This window comes from Haliotis rufescens, unplaced genomic scaffold, assembly GCF_023055435.1.
Source record: "Haliotis rufescens isolate VD_foot unplaced genomic scaffold, xgHalRufe1.0.p SCAF_368, whole genome shotgun sequence".
NCBI lineage: Eukaryota > Metazoa > Mollusca > Gastropoda > Lepetellida > Haliotidae > Haliotis > Haliotis rufescens.
Genome location: NW_025964077.1, coordinates 1 through 18,529, shown reverse-complemented (window position 1 = coordinate 18,529; position 18,529 = coordinate 1). Strand labels below are relative to the sequence as shown.

At 43.0% G+C, this 18,529-nt stretch overlaps 1 protein-coding gene across 1 annotated transcript in view; it reads left to right on the top strand.

Annotated features, from left to right (window-relative positions):
* Positions 1–18,512, top strand: part of LOC125371704 (probable UDP-N-acetylglucosamine--peptide N-acetylglucosaminyltransferase SEC) — a gene marked incomplete at its 3' end in the record, with an annotated part of 32,458 nt that extends 13,946 nt beyond the window's left edge. The window contains exons 11-22 of the mRNA XM_048381203.1: positions 6,255–6,401; positions 8,563–8,683; positions 9,998–10,104; positions 11,321–11,518; positions 12,100–12,213; positions 13,163–13,276; positions 13,552–13,645; positions 14,750–14,824; positions 15,183–15,235; positions 16,121–16,217; positions 17,143–17,277; positions 18,366–18,512. Of these exons, the coding sequence (XP_048237160.1) occupies positions 6,255–6,401; positions 8,563–8,683; positions 9,998–10,104; positions 11,321–11,518; positions 12,100–12,213; positions 13,163–13,276; positions 13,552–13,645; positions 14,750–14,824; positions 15,183–15,235; positions 16,121–16,217; positions 17,143–17,277; positions 18,366–18,512 (1,402 nt within the window). The remainder of the gene's footprint in view (positions 1–6,254; positions 6,402–8,562; positions 8,684–9,997; positions 10,105–11,320; positions 11,519–12,099; positions 12,214–13,162; positions 13,277–13,551; positions 13,646–14,749; positions 14,825–15,182; positions 15,236–16,120; positions 16,218–17,142; positions 17,278–18,365) is intronic.
* Positions 18,513–18,529: the final 17 nt, after the last annotated feature.

Sequence of the window (18,529 nt, the reverse complement as noted above, 5' to 3'; positions counted from 1 at the left end):
GAGTCTCATGTCCCTATGTTACACATCCTCTCTCCCAGTGTTACAGAGCATCATGTCCCTATGTTACACATCCTCTCTCCCACTGTTACAGAGCCTCATGTCCCTATGTTACACAGCCTCTCTCCCACTGTTACAGAGCCTCCTGTCCATATGTCACACAGCCTCTCTCCCACTGTTACAGAGCCTCCTGTCTCTATGTTACACATCCTCTCTCCCACTGTTACAGAGCCTCATGTCCATATGTTACACAGCCTCTCTCCTACTGTTACACATCCTCTCTCCCACTGTTACAGAGCCTCATGTTCCTATGTTACACATCCCCTCTCCAAGTGTTACAGAGTCTCATGTCCCTATGTTACACATCCCCTCTCCCAGTGTTACAGAGCATCATGTCCCTATGTTACACATCCTCTCTCCCACTGTTACAAAGCATCATGTCCCTATGTTACACATCCTCTCTCCCAGTGTTACAAAGCCCCATGTCCCTATGTTACACATCCTCTCTCCCACTGTTACAGAGCCTCATGTCCCTATGTTACACATCCTCTCTCCCAGTGTTACAGAGACTCATGTCCGTATGTTACACATCCTCTCTCCCACTGTTACAGAGCATCATGTCCCTATGTTACACATCCTCTATCCCACTGTTACAAAGCCTCATGTCCCTATGTTACACATCCTCTCTCCCACTGTTACAGAGCCTCATGTCCCTATGTTACACATCCTCTCTCCCACTGTTACAGAGACTCATGTCCCTATGTTACACATTCTCTCTCCCAGTGTTACAGAGCTTCATGTCCCTATGTTACACATCCTCTCTCCCAGTGTTACAGAGCCTCATGTCCCTATGTTACACAGCCTCTCTCCCAATGTTATAGAGCCTCATGTCCCTATGTTACACAGCCTCTCTCCCAATGTTACACAGCCTCTCTCCCTATGTTACACAGCCTCTCTCCCAATGTTACACAGTCTCTCTCCCAATGTTACACATCCTCTCCCCCAATGTTACAGAGCCTCTCTCCCAATGTTACTGAGCATCATGTCCCAATGTTACAGAGCCTCATGTCCATATGGTACAATCTTCTCTCCCAGTGTTACAGAGCCTCATGTCCCTATGTTTCACAGCCTCTCTCCCAATGTTACACAGCCTCTCTCCCAATGTTACAAAGCCTCATGTCCCTATGTTACTGAGCATCATGTCCCTATGTTACAGAGCCTCATGTCCATATGGTACAATCTTCTCTCTTAGTGTTACAGAGCCTCAAATCCCTATGTTTCACAGCCTCTCTCCCAATGTTACACATCCTCTCTCCCAATGTTACACAGCCTCTTTCCCAATGTTACAAAGCCTCATGTCCCTATGTTACTGAGCCTCATGTCCCTATGTTACTGAGCCTCATGTCCCTATGTTACTGAGCCTCATGTCCCTATGTTACAGAGCCTCTCTCCCACTGTTACAGAGCCTCATGTCTCTATGTTACACAGCCTCTCTCCCACTGTTACAGAGCCTCCTGTCTCTATGTTACACAGCCTCTCTCCCACTGTTACAGAGCCTCATGTCCATATGTTACACAGCCTCTCTCCCACTGTTACAGAGCCTCATGTCCCTATGTTACACAGCCTCTCTCCCACTGTTACAGAGCCTCATGTCCCTATATTACACAGTCTCTCCCTCACTGTTACAGAGCCTCCTGTCCATATGTCACACAGCCTCTCTCCCACTGTTTCAGAGCCTCTCTCCCACTGTTTCAGAGCCTCCTGTCCATATGTTACACAGCCTCTCTCCCACTGTTACAGAGCCTCATGTCCATATATTACACAGCCTCTCTCCCACTGTTACACATCCTCTCTCCCACTGTTACAGAGCCTCATGTTCCTATGTTACACATCCCCTCTCCAAGTGTTACAGAGCCTCATGTCCCTATGTTACACATCCCCTCTCCAAGTGTTACAGAGCCTCATGTCCCTATGTTACACATCCCCTCTCCAAGTGTTACAGAGCCTCATGTTCCTATGTTACACATCCCCTCTCCAAGTGTTACAGAGACTCATGTCCCTATGTTACACATCCTCTCTCCCACTGTTACAGAGACTCATGTCCCTATGTTACACATCCTCTCTCCCAGTGTTACAGAGACTCATGTCCCTATGTTACACATCCTCTCTCCCAGTATTACAGAGATTCATGTCCCTATGTTACACATCCTCTCTCCCAGTATTACAGAGACTCATGTCCCTATGTTACACATCCTCTCTCCCAGTGTTACAGAGACTCATGTCCCTATGTTACACATCCTCTCTCCCAGTATTACAGAGATTCATGTCCCTATGTTACACATCCTCTCTCCCAGTATTACAGAGATTCATGTCCCTATGTTACACATCCTCTCTCCCAGTGTTACAGAGACTCATGTCCCTATGTTACACATCCTCTCTCCCAGTATTACAGAGATTCATGTCCCTATGTTACACATCCTCTCTCCCAGTATTACAGAGACTCATGTCCCTATGTTACACATCCTCTCTCCCAGCGTTACAGAGACTCATGTCCCTATGTTACACATCCTCTCTCCCAGTATTACAGAGATTCATGTCCCTATGTTACACATCCTCTCTCCCAGTATTACAGAGATTCATGTCCCTATGTTACACATCCTCTCTCCCAGTGTTACAGAGACTCATGTCCCTATGTTACACATCCTCTCTCCCACTGTTACAGAGACTCATGTCCCTATGTTACACATCCTCTCTCCCAGTATTACAGAGATTCATGTCCCTATGTTACACATCCTCTCTCCCAGTGTTACAGAGACTCATGTCCCTATGTTACACATCCTCTCTCCCAGTGTTACAGAGATTCATGTCCCTATGTTACACATCCTCTCTCCCAGTGTTACAGAGACTCATGTCCCTATGTTACACATCCTCTCTCCCAGTAATACAGAGCATCATGTCCCTATGTTACACATCCTCTCTCCCAGTGTTACAGAGACTCATGTCCCTATGTTACACATCCTCTCTCCCACTGTTACAGAGACTCATGTCCCTATGTTACACATCCTCTCTCCCACTGTTACAGAGACTCATGTCCCTATGTTACACATCCTCTCTCCCAGTATTACAGAGCATCATGTCCCTATGTTACACATCCTCTCTCCCAGTGTTACAGAGACTCATGTCCCTATGTTACACATCCTCTCTCCCACTGTTACAGAGCCTCATGTCCCTATGTTACACATCCTCTCTCCCACTGTTACAGAGACTCATGTCCCTATGTTACACATCCTCTCTCCCACTGTTACAGAGCCTCATGTCCCTATGTTACACATCCTCTCTCTCAGTGTTACAGAGACTCATGTCCCTATGTTACACATCCTCTCTCCCAATGTTACAGAGCCTCATGTCCCTATGTTACACATCCTCTCTCCCACTGTTACACAGCCTCTCTCCCACTGTTACACAGCCTCTCTCCCACTGTTACACAGCCTCTCTCCCACTGTTACAAAGCCTCATGTCCCTATGTTACACAGCCTCATGTCCCTATGTTACACAGCCTCTATCCCACTGTTACAAAGCCTCATGTCCCTATGTTACACATCCTCTCTCCCAATGTTACAGAGCCTCATGTCCTTATGTTACGATCCTCTCTTCCAATGTTACAGAGCCTCATGTCCCTATGTTACACATCCTCTCTCCCACTGTTACAGAGCCTCATGTCCCTATGTTACACAGCCTCTCTCCCACTGTTACAGAGCCTCATGTCCCTATGTTACACATCCTCTCTCCCACTGTTACAGAGCCTCATGTCCCTATGTTACACAGTCTCTCTCCCACTGTTACAGAGCCTCCTGTCCATATGGCACACAGCCTCTCCCACTGTTTCAGAGCCTCTCTCCCACTGTTACAGAGCCTCATGTCCATATGTTACACAGCCTCTCTCCCACTGTTACAGAGCCTCATGTCCATATGTTACACAGCCTCTCTCCTACTGTAACACATCCTCTCTCCCACTGTTACAGAGCCTCATGTTCCTATGTTACACATCCCCTCTCCAAGTGTTACAGAGTCTCATGTCCCTATGTTACACATCCTCTCTCCCAGTGTTACAGAGCATCATGTCCCTATGTTACACATCCTCTCTCCCACTGTTACAGAGCCTCATGTCCCTATGTTACACAGCCTCTCTCCCACTGTTACAGAGCCTCCTGTCCATATGTCACACAGCCTCTCTCCCACTGTTACAGAGCCTCCTGTCTCTATGTTACACATCCTCTCTCCCACTGTTACAGAGCCTCATGTCCATATGTTACACAGCCTCTCTCCTACTGTTACACATCCTCTCTCCCACTGTTACAGAGCCTCATGTTCCTATGTTACACATCCCCTCTCCAAGTGTTACAGAGTCTCATGTCCCTATGTTACACATCCCCTCTCCCAGTGTTACAGAGCATCATGTCCCTATGTTACACATCCTCTCTCCCACTGTTACAAAGCATCATGTCCCTATGTTACACATCCTCTCTCCCAGTGTTACAAAGCCCCATGTCCCTATGTTACACATCCTCTCTCCCACTGTTACAGAGCCTCATGTCCCTATGTTACACATCCTCTCTCCCAGTGTTACAGAGACTCATGTCCGTATGTTACACATCCTCTCTCCCACTGTTACAGAGCATCATGTCCCTATGTTACACATCCTCTATCCCACTGTTACAAAGCCTCATGTCCCTATGTTACACATCCTCTCTCCCACTGTTACAGAGCCTCATGTCCCTATGTTACACATCCTCTCTCCCACTGTTACAGAGACTCATGTCCCTATGTTACACATTCTCTCTCCCAGTGTTACAGAGCTTCATGTCCCTATGTTACACATCCTCTCTCCCAGTGTTACAGAGCCTCATGTCCCTATGTTACACAGCCTCTCTCCCAATGTTATAGAGCCTCATGTCCCTATGTTACACAGCCTCTCTCCCAATGTTACACAGCCTCTCTCCCTATGTTACACAGCCTCTCTCCCAATGTTACACAGTCTCTCTCCCAATGTTACACATCCTCTCCCCCAATGTTACAGAGCCTCTCTCCCAATGTTACTGAGCATCATGTCCCAATGTTACAGAGCCTCATGTCCATATGGTACAATCTTCTCTCCCAGTGTTACAGAGCCTCATGTCCCTATGTTTCACAGCCTCTCTCCCAATGTTACACAGCCTCTCTCCCAATGTTACAAAGCCTCATGTCCCTATGTTACTGAGCATCATGTCCCTATGTTACAGAGCCTCATGTCCATATGGTACAATCTTCTCTCTTAGTGTTACAGAGCCTCAAATCCCTATGTTTCACAGCCTCTCTCCCAATGTTACACATCCTCTCTCCCAATGTTACACAGCCTCTTTCCCAATGTTACAAAGCCTCATGTCCCTATGTTACTGAGCCTCATGTCCCTATGTTACTGAGCCTCATGTCCCTATGTTACTGAGCCTCATGTCCCTATGTTACAGAGCCTCTATCCCACTGTTACAAAGCCTCATGTCCCTATGTTACACAGCCTGTCTCCCAATGTTACACAGCCTCTCTCCCACTGTTACAAAGCCTCATGTCCCTATGTTACACAGCCTCTCTCCCAATGTTACACAGCGTCTCTCCTACTGTTACAAAGCCTCATGTCCGTATGTTACAGAGCCTCATGTCCCTATGTTACAGAGCCCCATGTCCCTATGTTGCAGAGCCCCATGTCCCTATGTTACACAGCCTCTATCCCACTGTTACAGAGCCTCATGTCCGTATGTTACAGAGCCTCATGTCCGTATGTTACAGAGCCTCATGTCCCTATGCTGCTGAGCCCCATGTCCCTATGTTACAGAGCCCCATGTCCCTATGTTACAGAGCCTCATGTGCCTATGTAACAGAGCCCCATGTCCCTATGTTGCAGAGCCTCATGTCCCTATGTTACAGAGCCTCATGTCCCTATGTTGCAGAGCCCCATGTCCCTATGTTACAGAGCCCCATGTCCCTATGTTACAGAGCCCCATGTCCCTATGTTACAGAGCCCCATGTCCCTATGTTACAGAGCCCCATGTCCCTATGTTGCAGAGCCCCATGTCCCTATGTTGCAGAGCCCCATGTCCCTATGTTGCAGAGCCCCATGTCCCTATGTTACAGAGCCCCATGTCCCTATGTTACAGAGCCCCATGTCCCTATGTTACAGAGCCCCATGTCCCTATGTTACAGAGCCCCATGTCCCTATGTTACAGAGCCATACAGCTGGAGCCCTTGCTGCTAGATGCCTACTGGCACCGCCATCTGCTGTACATCCTTCAGGACAAGAAACAGGCGGCGCTGGATGACCTCAACTTCATCATGAAGAAAAACAAGAGACATGCTGGAGCATACAGATCGATGTGAGTATTGTGTGTAGCAGCAGTAGCGAGTACCATAGTGATGTGGGTAAGGACTATGTGACTTATTTACCAAAAGTTGGGGATGGTCAATTTCCTGCAAGTAACCCCTCTGACATAGAAACAATTCTGGAGCCAAAATATCTGCTGCGACAACCAGGAAACAACGGCAATTGTTATTCCTTTATTAAGAATCTTGCATTTCTATTGGTTAATTCATGCCACGTGACAAAACAATACATTTCAATGTAGACCCCGAAATCATGTGACTGATACTGACCTTGACCTTGACTCGTCACATGATTAGTATTGACCTGTCACAGGTTGAATAGTGTCTAGTCTTCTAGAAAACAAGATGGCGTCTGGTATAACATTTCACGGTTCGCAGCTAAATTACTGTAATGAAACAGGACGGTTTAAAGGCTTCATAAACTTTAAAGTGAATTTTGGTGACGAGGCAAATGTGAGAAAACAAAGACCCTTGGATCCAACCCCTTTGGCGGTCAGACCACTTCAGGGGTCAGGTCCTCGGGTCCTTGTTTTCACATATGGACCTCTTCAAAAGAAATTATTTGCATACTATAGACACATATGATCTCTCTTGTACCAATATATGCCATGGTTATAAGTTGCAATTGATTGGTTGGTTTGTTTAATGCCGCACTCAGCAATATTCCAGCTATTTGACAGCGGTCTGTAAATAATCAAGTCTGGACCAGACAATCCAGTAATTAATATCATGAGCATCGATCCACACAATTGGGATCGATGACATGCATCAACCAAGTCAACGAGTCTGACCACCCGATTACGTTAGTCGCCTTTTACGACAAGCATAGTCACCTTTTACGGCAATCATGGGTTGTTGAAAACCTATTCTACCCTGGATCTTCACGAGTTGGTAGCAAGTAATATCTATAGTGATGTTCTGCACATGTTTCATGTTGATTGCTTTGTGAAGAAGAACTACAATCTTATACCTTTGAATGAGTGGTGTCTTTCAATTTGTATACAGCATTTTTTATAGCAATATTTATGTAAGATTTTGAAGAATTTGATCCCATGGATTTGAGCTTTATTCTTCCACAATATGAGTGATGTTGAAAACTATCTAGGATTGTTAGGGTACTGTAAAGACATAGAGATTTTATACGAGCATGCAGAGCTCCAGATAAGCTGCGTATCTGCGTAAAATACGCATCAGAAATGCAGAAATACACAGTAAAATATAATCCAAGCGTATCAATTACGCAACGAACATTACAGATACGCTACAAAAATAAAACTTGTGCGTATCATTAATATATTGTGAAGTAACCCTGCGTATTCGATTAGCAAATCAGCAACTTATTTTGAAATTATAAACGGGCATTCCGTCAACCTTGCCAACTCCATGATGACAGTTACATCATGATCATTTGCCATCACACTTTCTTGTGGAAGTATCGTGGTATTTTTGAGTCCTATAAAGCTCTCGAACCCACACGACACCAGTTTGGAGGGACTAGATGAAGAGAGTTTTTAAATATTTAACTTAAATACCCACATGTGTAAAAACTAGTGGGTAAAAGAAATTTGCGTACGCAGATAGAATTACTGATACCCAATGATTTTAAAATGCATGGGTAAAATACCCACAACACCAAAAGCTTATCTGGAGCTCTGGCATGTGTCGTTCTTATTTTATGAAACGAGTGACAGAATTCTTGTATTTACCAAGCAAGAGCGAGTTTGGTAAAATCAGTATGACACACATGCAAGTGTAATAATTTCTTTATTGCCCATTATTTCTTACTCCTTTTGAGCTCCCCTTTAGAAAAGTGCAGTGATCACCACCGCTGTCCTTGAAAACCATAATTTGTCAAATGACGTCAACAATCTTCAGCTTTGATGTCGTTTCTAGTGTGACATCATTCCAACCTTACGTCACAATAAGATTAGCATGATGTCAAAAATGTAGTCCGGATGACGGAAACAATACACTGGTGTGTAAAAAGTGATAATTGGTCTAGTGCACATACAAATTTTATGAACTTGGTAATTTCTAACCCTATGCGTTATAAAGACACATATTCTATTTACACATTCTATTCTGAGAACACAAAGATGTCATGGCCCTGTGGCTGCACATCCAACAGTGATTGACATAATTGTTCTCTTTCAGGGCTGAAATCTATCGGCGGCAAGATGATATAACCATGGCAATTGTGAACTACACACAAGCTCTGAAGCTGAATCCCCAGGACCATGAGGCGTTCTTCCGCCGAGCGGAGATGTATGAACAGGTTCGTTGTTTGAGACAGTCTCGAAATCTTTTTGGATGTGAATCAAATATAAATTGTAAAATTCTGCATATGAAGTTTAAGTGGCTGTTGGTTGCATCTTAAACTGTTGAATATTTGTCTCCAGGTGAGCCTTAGTGCCTTTGCACTTTTTCTGTATTTGGAGGCACTTTGATTATAAATGTCATTGTTTTAATATTGTGCTATTTGTCACAATTTTCCTTATACCTAGAAATACAAAATATGTGCCCACAATTTGAAGGAAACAGAATTATTTCTTTTTTCTTTTTTGTTTTTGTTACAATATTCAAGAAGAACAAAGTTCTGTGTATGGATAGACTCTGTTAGAGTCATCCTCACTTCTCCAGTCTGTTGGGGGCACCGGTGGCCCAGTCGTCTAAGGTGCCGCGATTCGCTGTGCAGAGTTGCATCCCTTGGGCACGCCAGAAACCTATGATTGTGGGTTCGAATCCCAGTTATGTTTCTAGGTTTGTCAGCACCATACCCGTGCTCGTGGGTTTCACCGAAGTGGTAAACATCTGAGACCTGCATCACTTCGGGCTTTCCTCCCACATTAAGCTGACACGCTGTGATATAACTGGAATAATGTTAAAAGCGGCGTTAAACCCAACTCACTCACTCACTCTCCAGTCTGTTATGACCCAACTCTATCATGATAAATACGCAAGACTCCATTCATCACTGCAGCTTCATTTGGGAAGTGACGTCACAATCTCCATCACTAAGTTAGCGCAGAATTTCTCTCATTCATGACTCTAGATTGATTTGACCATTTTAAGTCACCATGTCATTTGAATCAGGATCAAAAGTGAATTGTTCCCAGGTATTTTTCACGGAATGAAGATAAAATGGTGAGGACAGATGAAATTGGGTTTAACGTCGTGTCCAGGATTATTGCACTTATATAGCAACGTGCATGCGTGTGTGTGTGTGTGTGTGTGTGTGTGTGGGTGTGGGTGTGGGTGTGGGTGTGGGTGTGGGGCTGCTTGTACTAGTCCGGACTTATGTCGATTTATAGTGCTAGCTCACTGAGATACCATGCTGCAGTTTAACATAAATACCCCACTTAGACACAGTATACTGACTCCGAGCCGACCAGTCCTTGTTTTAGCCCCTTAATGCCGAGCGCCAGACAGGGTAACAACAAGTACCATCTTTTAACATGCTTTGGTATGATGCGGTCGGGGACGCTCTTCCACTAGACCACAGAGACGGTCCATAAAATGGACTATGTTCGAGTAGAGTGAGGCATGTGTGTGATTTGGTTCCGTACTATTTGCTGCTGACTTTTATTAGCGTGGTGAGATGCTGTTGGCCCTGGAGGATTATGGGAAGTGTACCAAACTGTTGCCGACACGCACGGATGCCATCATGAAACATGGGATGTACTACTTCAAGAACAGGTCAGCTGTACTAAATAACACCGTCAAATCAAATCGAATAGTACTGTACCTGGCATCAGGTATTCTCAGATTCTAATGATTTTCTTTAGGATATTAAAAAAAATATATTTATATCTTTTTAATCTCTTAAGTAGTATTTAAGCAGCTGTAGTATCAATGAAGACCCAGTTTACATGTGGATTTTCAATTCTTTATTCTGTCAACGTGACATTTCAGTACAGATGCTAGTATAGACTATATTTTAACTGGCTCTATATTACTGCGGTATAGGTCAATCTCGTAATCCACATCCCCAGTGACTGTTTACTTATGCAATTCTAAGCACAATATTTCATCACATGATTGAATACAGGACTCGTTGCGGTATGTCGCGGCTACTCCTAAATAAACATGTTAACTTTTTGGTTAAAAAAGAACACATTTGTTTGGACGATGTCCCTTGACCCACCCTAGGTCGTATGCATACTGATTATGCATAATCCAAAACAGGATGTGATGTAAACACATATTCAACACGTATCATACTACAAAATAGCAATACCGTGATAATATAGAGTTGCCTTCCCTTGAGTCGCTATTGACAGGTACTTTCTTTACCGAACTTTGTAAAGAAAATCTGTTTCAATCAATCCTAATTGATGTGTCATGAAAGTTGAACAAAAAACAAGAAACACTTTGTATGTGACATATTTAATATGTTAGTAAGTGTTTGCCATTTCGATCCATTGTCAATTAACTACAGCGATAATTTAGTGTACCATGCTACTTTTATCAAGCAAATCACTTACTTGCTAGGTAATAGCACCTGTGGGGGCACGGGTGGCCCAGTCGTCTAGGGCGCAGCAATTCGCTGTGCAGAGTTGCGTCCCTTGTGCACGCCAGAAACCTATGATTGTGGGTTCGAATTCCGGTTCGCCCAAATTATGTTTCTAGGTTTGTCAGCACCATACCCGTGCTCGTGAGTTTCACCGAAGTGGTAAACGCCTTCGACCTGTATCACTTCGGGCTTTCCTCCCACATGAAGCTGACACGCCATGATATAACTGGAATAATGTTAAAAGCGGCGTTAAACCCAACTCACTCACTCACTCACTAATAGCACCTGTACCGAATGATGTCTGAAAAGATAAGTTGTGTAATTTCTGACTATACATAGTTGAATTAGGAACATCTGTAAGAAACTGGAATATGATAATTTTCATGATTATATCTTCAGAAACTGGAACAATGCCATCAATGATTTCACCGATCTGATCCGTGTTGACCCGCTGAATGCCATCGCCCATCTGTATCGAGGTCAGGCGTATGCCAGTCAGAAGCTGTGGACCCCGGCTGTGGAGGACATGTCAGCGGCCATCCACCTCGACCCCGAGACGTGGGAAGCCTTCTATCACAGAGGGTGTATACTCCGCAAGTAGGTGTACACATATAGCATTAGTTAAAGGGACAGTTTCACTCAAAGTTGTTAAAGGTAAAAATGAAAATAAAATCAGGAGATTATGATAGCCATTGTTTCAAATCATTTGATTAGAACTGCATCTAGGGACACCTCCATAGAAAGTCGTGTTTGGTAAATCCAGAGCAAATTTTGACTGCCCAATCTAAATGAAGGATGAGTAGATTCAGATGTCAAATGTCAGCCATGGGGGTTGGGGAGAGGGGGGGAGGGGGCAGCCGGCTTGTTCTTGGGCTTCTTAGCAGCAGAAGAGCCATGCTCCATGTCTTTAGACTTTGATTGCTGGTCTTTGTAGCTACATAAGTAAGAATTTTCTGTGAAATGGGACCACAGAAGACACCTCTTGTTTTTTGTGCCTCAAGTACAACAAACACAACCTCAGAGGTAGAAAATATATGTCTGCTTTGCTTGATTTAAGACATGTCAAGCGATTTTGTATGTTTTTAAATAAGATAACTTTATTTAAATGTCAGTGTAGCCACAAGCCAAGATCAGTAAATGAATGTGTGATGAATGTGGTTGTGATGGTGTTTCCCCAGAGCCCACCCCAAGCGTGCCCTGCAGGACTACAGCATGTCGCTGCTCATCAACGACACGGAGGAGAACATCATGTCCTACCTCCACCGAGGCATCCTCTACAGCGCCATGGGCAAGTAAGTCACCATCTCCAGCAGCTTACCTTTGTCCTGCCTCCCATTAATGAAACTTTCATAATCATAAGGTCCCCTAACCCCTAATATGATATTTACGACAGTTTCGATTGAGTGATTTCGCAAATGTCTTGTCACTCTCTTAGCTTCTCTGATTGGGGACATGAAATCTTTGCTCGTAACCCTGCTATATTCTTGTCATCTACGAGTTTTGGAGTGTTAGGAGAGGTAAAATCTACCTTAATTTCTTTCTTACTTGTGACTTTTGGTGTCATATACTTAGGAGAGTTTACTCTATTTTTTCATATTAGTTGTCTTTCTTTCCTTGTTATTTGGGGGACGGTCGGGTAGCCTAGTGGTTAAAGCGTTAGCTCGTCACGCCGAAGACCCGGGTTCGATTCCCGACATGGGTACAATGTGTGAAGCCCATTTCTGGTGTCCCCCGCCGTGATATTGCTGGAATATTGCTAAAAGCGGCGTAAAACCATACTCAATCAATCTTGTTATTTGTTTATTTGTTGTTTTATGTCTCAGACGATCGAGGTTTGCCATGGTGGACTATAAATACTCAAGTCATTGATATAATGTGCTGAGTCCAGTGCTGTCAGATTATGTTGACACTCATTCAACCAAGTGGCTGAGTCTAACCACTTCATCCATTCCTGGCTCATTTTAGCTAAACATGAACAAGTGCAACCTATTACTGAAAAATGCAATCTAATATTTATGTCTACATGCTCCCTGATGATGTGAGTTGTTGCACATATCACTGACATCATTAAATGTGATATATTATGCTCACATGTGTCTGTTCTTTTAGTTTGAAATGTTTTTGTATTTCTCTGGTCGTTATTGTGCATTTTGAATTAAGTTAGCCTAGTGAATACAGTGAACTTGAAATTAGTCTCAAAGTAAAAATTAACAACACCATGTCCTCTGTTGTTATCCACAGAGCCGAGGATGCTATCCCGGACTTTGAGAGTGTGCTGAAGCTAAACAAGGATGTAGCCTGTGCCCACGTCAATCTGGGACTGATCTTCATGAAGAAGTACGAGAATTACCACAGGTAGGTGTGCCGTGCCGTGCCGTGCCGTGCTGTGATGACAGGTGACTGAGACAAGGGTGGATCCAGCATTGTTTAAGGGGAGGGGTCCAACAGATCAAAAGCCTCTCTCAGATAATTTCCCTGCCTACAACATACCACATTTGTTTTCCAAAAGGGTAAAGGGGGGTTTGAGCATGCATTGAGTGTATGGAGGCTAGCGCAATATACGTTCACATTCTTATTGTTGTTGTTAATATTGTTATTATGTGCTAATAATTTTTACCCTTTTTTCTCAGGGCAATAAAAAAGTTCACCTCGGCCATCAAGGTTGAGCCAACATATGTGCGAGCATATGTATGCCGAGGAGAGGCCCACCACAAGATACATGAGGTAATGCAATCTTATTAAGATCTGAGGACATCCCAGTAGGAGTCACGTCAGAACGACCTTTCATCCCACCAATCAGAGCGTTGCTTACCAGATCATGAAAGTGACAGTCGGAATGTGATTTCTAATCATGCAGCCTCAAAAACTTTTTACACGGGGTATTCCGAACGATAGTTACGGGGTTAACGACTGAATTCATACAATCTAGGCCATCTATTAGCCATTCCAGAATGTTCTGTTGTTCAGGTTTCAAATTTTTACTCCAGAATTTGTCAAAATATGTTTCGAAGCGGAGTCACCAATTTTAAATTAGTGCCGTAAAGCACGAGTAAGCTGCCTTCTGATTTGCTTATGTCGACTTCTTGTCAGTCATTCCATTGGTCGATCAAAGTTCGCGCAAGGTTGGTCTGACATTACCCGTTATGGGATGTCCTCAGATCTTTGTTTAGCGGTAGTGAGAACTAAGATCTGATTTTAATGAGATTGGACGTAATAAGACATACTGAGTGACAGTTTGACCATTAAGCTAGCCCACTACATATAGATGAGACTTGATGAGCTCTAATTATTTGGTTTTCAGATTGTGTGACATGCATTCATTAAGACGTTCATTCAGATCAATATATCTTTTGATGATCCGGTGTAGAATAGGTCTTCAGCAACCCATGCTTGCCGTAAAAGGCCACTAATTGAATCGGGTAGTCAGGCTCACTGACTTCGTTGATGCATGTCATTGTAAGCCAATTGCATAGATTGATGCTCATGATATCATTCCCTGGATTGTCTAGTCCAGACTAAATTATTTACAAACTGCATGCCGTCATATAGCTGGAATATTGCTCGGTGCAGCGTTAAGCAAAAAAACAAACAACTTGAGGATTGAACTGAGCTGTCAGAAGTTATTGCATAACATCATAGCCAGATGGTTGTAAAAGTTGCCATAAGTTGTCATAATATCAACCACTGGTCTGTCTCGTCTAGAATCTTATTCACAAGCCAATTTGATATTGTTCGTATACTGCTGATAGCAATGTAAGACACCAAACAATCTTGTTTCTTTGTTTGTATTTTTTAATTCTCAGAATGTATATTTTCATATATTGACAGCTGAGGTTGGCCTTGAGGGATTTCACACGAGCCATTCATCTGAGACCAGACGTCCACCATTACTACATGTACCGGGTGGGTAGATCTGTGATCTTTCAAGAGAAATGTACAGTACTCTGTGAACAGACAAACCTTAAAACTAGTCACAATGATTGTTGGCATAGCTACTCCAAGAATGTACCTCAGTAGATAAAACTCTTGTACTGAAAAAAACTTAAGGACCACCCATTTTTTTCATATTACTATAGTTAATCTGTCATGGCAAGGCAAGTATGCAGCAGAAATCGATTTCAAAATATGTATCTCTTGAAGTGCAGATGTAAGACAAGATTTGCATTGGGGGAATCTGATGATGCACGTTATATGAAACGACTTATGACCTTGAGGCTGGAAGTCTGTTTTGTTAATTCCAAAAAATGATTTTCAATTTCAGGGTCAGCTGGTTCTAGAGATGGGCAACATGGAGCTGGCAGCGTTCTGTGTCAGGTGGGACATTACTCTGACCTTGTTGTTGGTTGTTGGTTTGTTGTTTAACGCCGCACTCAGCAATATTCCAGCTATATGACGATGGTCTGTAAATAATCAAGTCTGGAACAGACAATCCAGTGATTAATATCATGAGCATTGATCCACGCTATTGGGATCGATGACATGAATCAACCAAGTCAGCGAGCCTGACTAGCCGATCCCGTTTGTCGCCTTTTACGACAAGCATAGTCGCCTTTTACGGCAAGCATGGGTTGCTGAAGACCTATTCTACCCCGGAATCTTCACGGGTCTCTGACCTTGTACCACGAGGATATGTTATGGTCATTGTTTGGGTGGGTTGTTGTTCTATGTAACGATCCCACGCTTGCAACATGCCAATGTTGGACGATTTGATTTAGATGAGAGGGGAGGATGCCTTGGTTCATGAGCTCATCGCCTTCGTATATATCCATTCCACTCTTGAGGAGGGCGCTTCCTATGGATAGCGAATACCTCTGTATACATGATTGTATTACCACATGAGCTACAGAATGTGATAAAGTCTATGCCAGGGCCCTGTTGGACCAGCGGTCTATGGTGTCACACCACACTGTGCAGAGTTATGTCCCTTAGCCGGGCCAGAATCTGCTGGTCATTGTTTTAGATCCCGTCTGATTATGATCTTGATGTGTCAGCACCATACCCAGTGTTTGAAATTAAGCAGGTTTCAGGGGCCCTGATATTTGATTCTAGGGCTCCCAAAGAAATTCAGTTGATAACATTAGGTTTATGATAAGGACCTTCATGCTTGATTTAGAACATTTTTTTAAGACAATTGTGAGATACATTATTCTTCTTGCTAATTATCTGTAAAGAACTAAAACTGTAAGCTGTATATTACAGACATGCCTCTGAGCTGAGCAACGACTCCACCAGCTCTCTAGGACAAAGACCCACCCAGCAGGCCATCGTACAGTCCTTCCTCAAGAACTATGACAAGGTGATGCTCAACTACAGAACACTTCCAAATATCTTAGAGAGTTCACTTTTGTCTAGCTAGTTGTGTGGTTTCTTGGGCAGACAGATTCTACTACCACATTGTAGGGGCTTCCTAAGATGAGCATCTAGTGGTTTATGATGTCCGTGCTGATTGTGGGACGTGGTACCCATGGTCTGTTGCTCATACTATCAACCACTGGTTGAGGTTGAAATATTGCTAACTGCAGTTTAAAAAACATTCACTCTTATACTCTTGCTTGAAACTAGGAATCTGTTAGTAGACATTCACAAATAAACTTAGAAAAATAAGAAAAGCGTTGATAAGTGACTTGGTAAGTCATCAGCAAATCTATGTTACACATAACTTTCTTTGTAGTGATAAGAAAATGTATTAAAGGATTTGCCCTGATGCTGAAAACCTACATAGTGTGTGTTGAAAATATACAAGATCATTTGAACATATGCAAGAACATTTTAAAATATGCAAGAACATTTTAAAATATGCAAGAACATTTGAAATTTTGCAAGAACATTTTGAAATATGCAAGAACAGTTGGAAATATGCAAGAACATTTGGAAATATGCAAGAACATTTGGAAATATGCAAGAACATTGCACCACTGGGGACACAAGTTTTTTTTATTGTGATTCATAATTTACACAATGTTGTCATGATATCATCTTTTGATATAAACAGCACAGGTAGACATTAATAACACATAGTGCCACCTGTTGCACACATAATCCTGTGATTCTTTTGATTCTTCAGTCACCTGTGACCCCTTTATATATAACAGACAAGAGGTCAAATATTGCTAAGGCAAATACTGAATTTATAAATTGAACCATTTATCATTGTTACAGAACTACAATGATTAAGAATTTATTGAAATGATTCATATTTCTCTTGATTCATGAACATGCAGGCTATCGATGCCCTGAAGAACGCGACCCGTGTAAAGACTGGCGGCACTCTGTACATGCTGCTGGGCAAGACGCAGATGAAGGCGAAGCACTTCAAGGATGCTATTAACAGCTTCGAGATGGCCCTGATGCAGTTTGTGAGTAGGGCCAGGGGTACTGACTAGTGGTTTAAAGGTGTCACACCACACTGTGTAGAGTTATGTCCCTTAGTCATCCCAGGATCTGCTGGTCATTGTTTCAAATCCCCTCTTTACTCTGATTATGATCTTGATGTGTCAGCACCAAACCCAGTGTTTGAAATGAAGCAGGTACAAGGGACCCTTGAGGTTTCTATTATGATATTTGAATCTAAGGATCCCAAAGAAATTCAGTTTATGAAATTGGGTTTATGATCAGAACCCACAATCTTTACAGTTTGTGAGTAGGGTCAGTGGTATAGCTTCGTGGTTGGAGTGTTCACATCGAAGACCTGGCTTCTCTCGCTCACTATCTTTCTCTCTTTCTCTCTGTCTTTCTGTCTTTCTGTCAGTTTGTCTCTGTCTGACTTTGTCTGTGTGTCTGACTTTGTCTGTGTGTCTGACTTTGTCTGTGTGTCTGTCTATGTCTGTCTGTCTGTCTGTCGTTCCAAGTGAAATGTCCTTGGGCTGAATACTCAGAATGAACAGTTAATGGAATTTATAAATACAGTCTTGGATCATGTAACTGCAATGACCCCATATTTTTGGATGAAAGCGTTTTGCTTCTCAGCAATATCAACTAGAGCATTAGTTTTTAAGAAAACTAACAATGTTCATGTCACTGTCCTGGATGTTAATTTTTGTTAAAAATCCTTGTTTTTAAAACCTCACTAATTATAGTTTAGTTTATTATATAATTATTAATCCCTTACTTTAGCATAGACAGTCAAAGTGCTAAGATCGCTTTGTGGAACAGGGCCCTGCTTTAGGAAAAGTTCAAATTCTAGCAGACCAGCTGACATCCTATGTTTTCCTTCACTAGAGTGACTTATAGTACATGGTATATTTGATAGATTCAGAGTCATTCTGGACTATGACCTGTCTGATTTGGTGTGATATTATGCTCACTGCTCGCACTATCGACCATTGGCTTAACTTGCCTTTTCCAAGCCACAGTCAATCTGAACACTTGTCTCGTAAGTGACTCGCAAAAATTAAATACAAGACTGGTGTACAATTGATGACAACATGTTCATGATATTTTTCAGAAACCGTGGCGGCCACGAGACCCATGGCCAGCAGAGACGGCGGAAGCTCACTTCCTGTGTGGTGTGTGTCACAACGAGCTGCGCAACTACTTTGAAGCTTATGAAGCCTTCAATAGTGCCATCAAATTCGATCCCAACTATGCTGAGGTACATATGATGTTTGC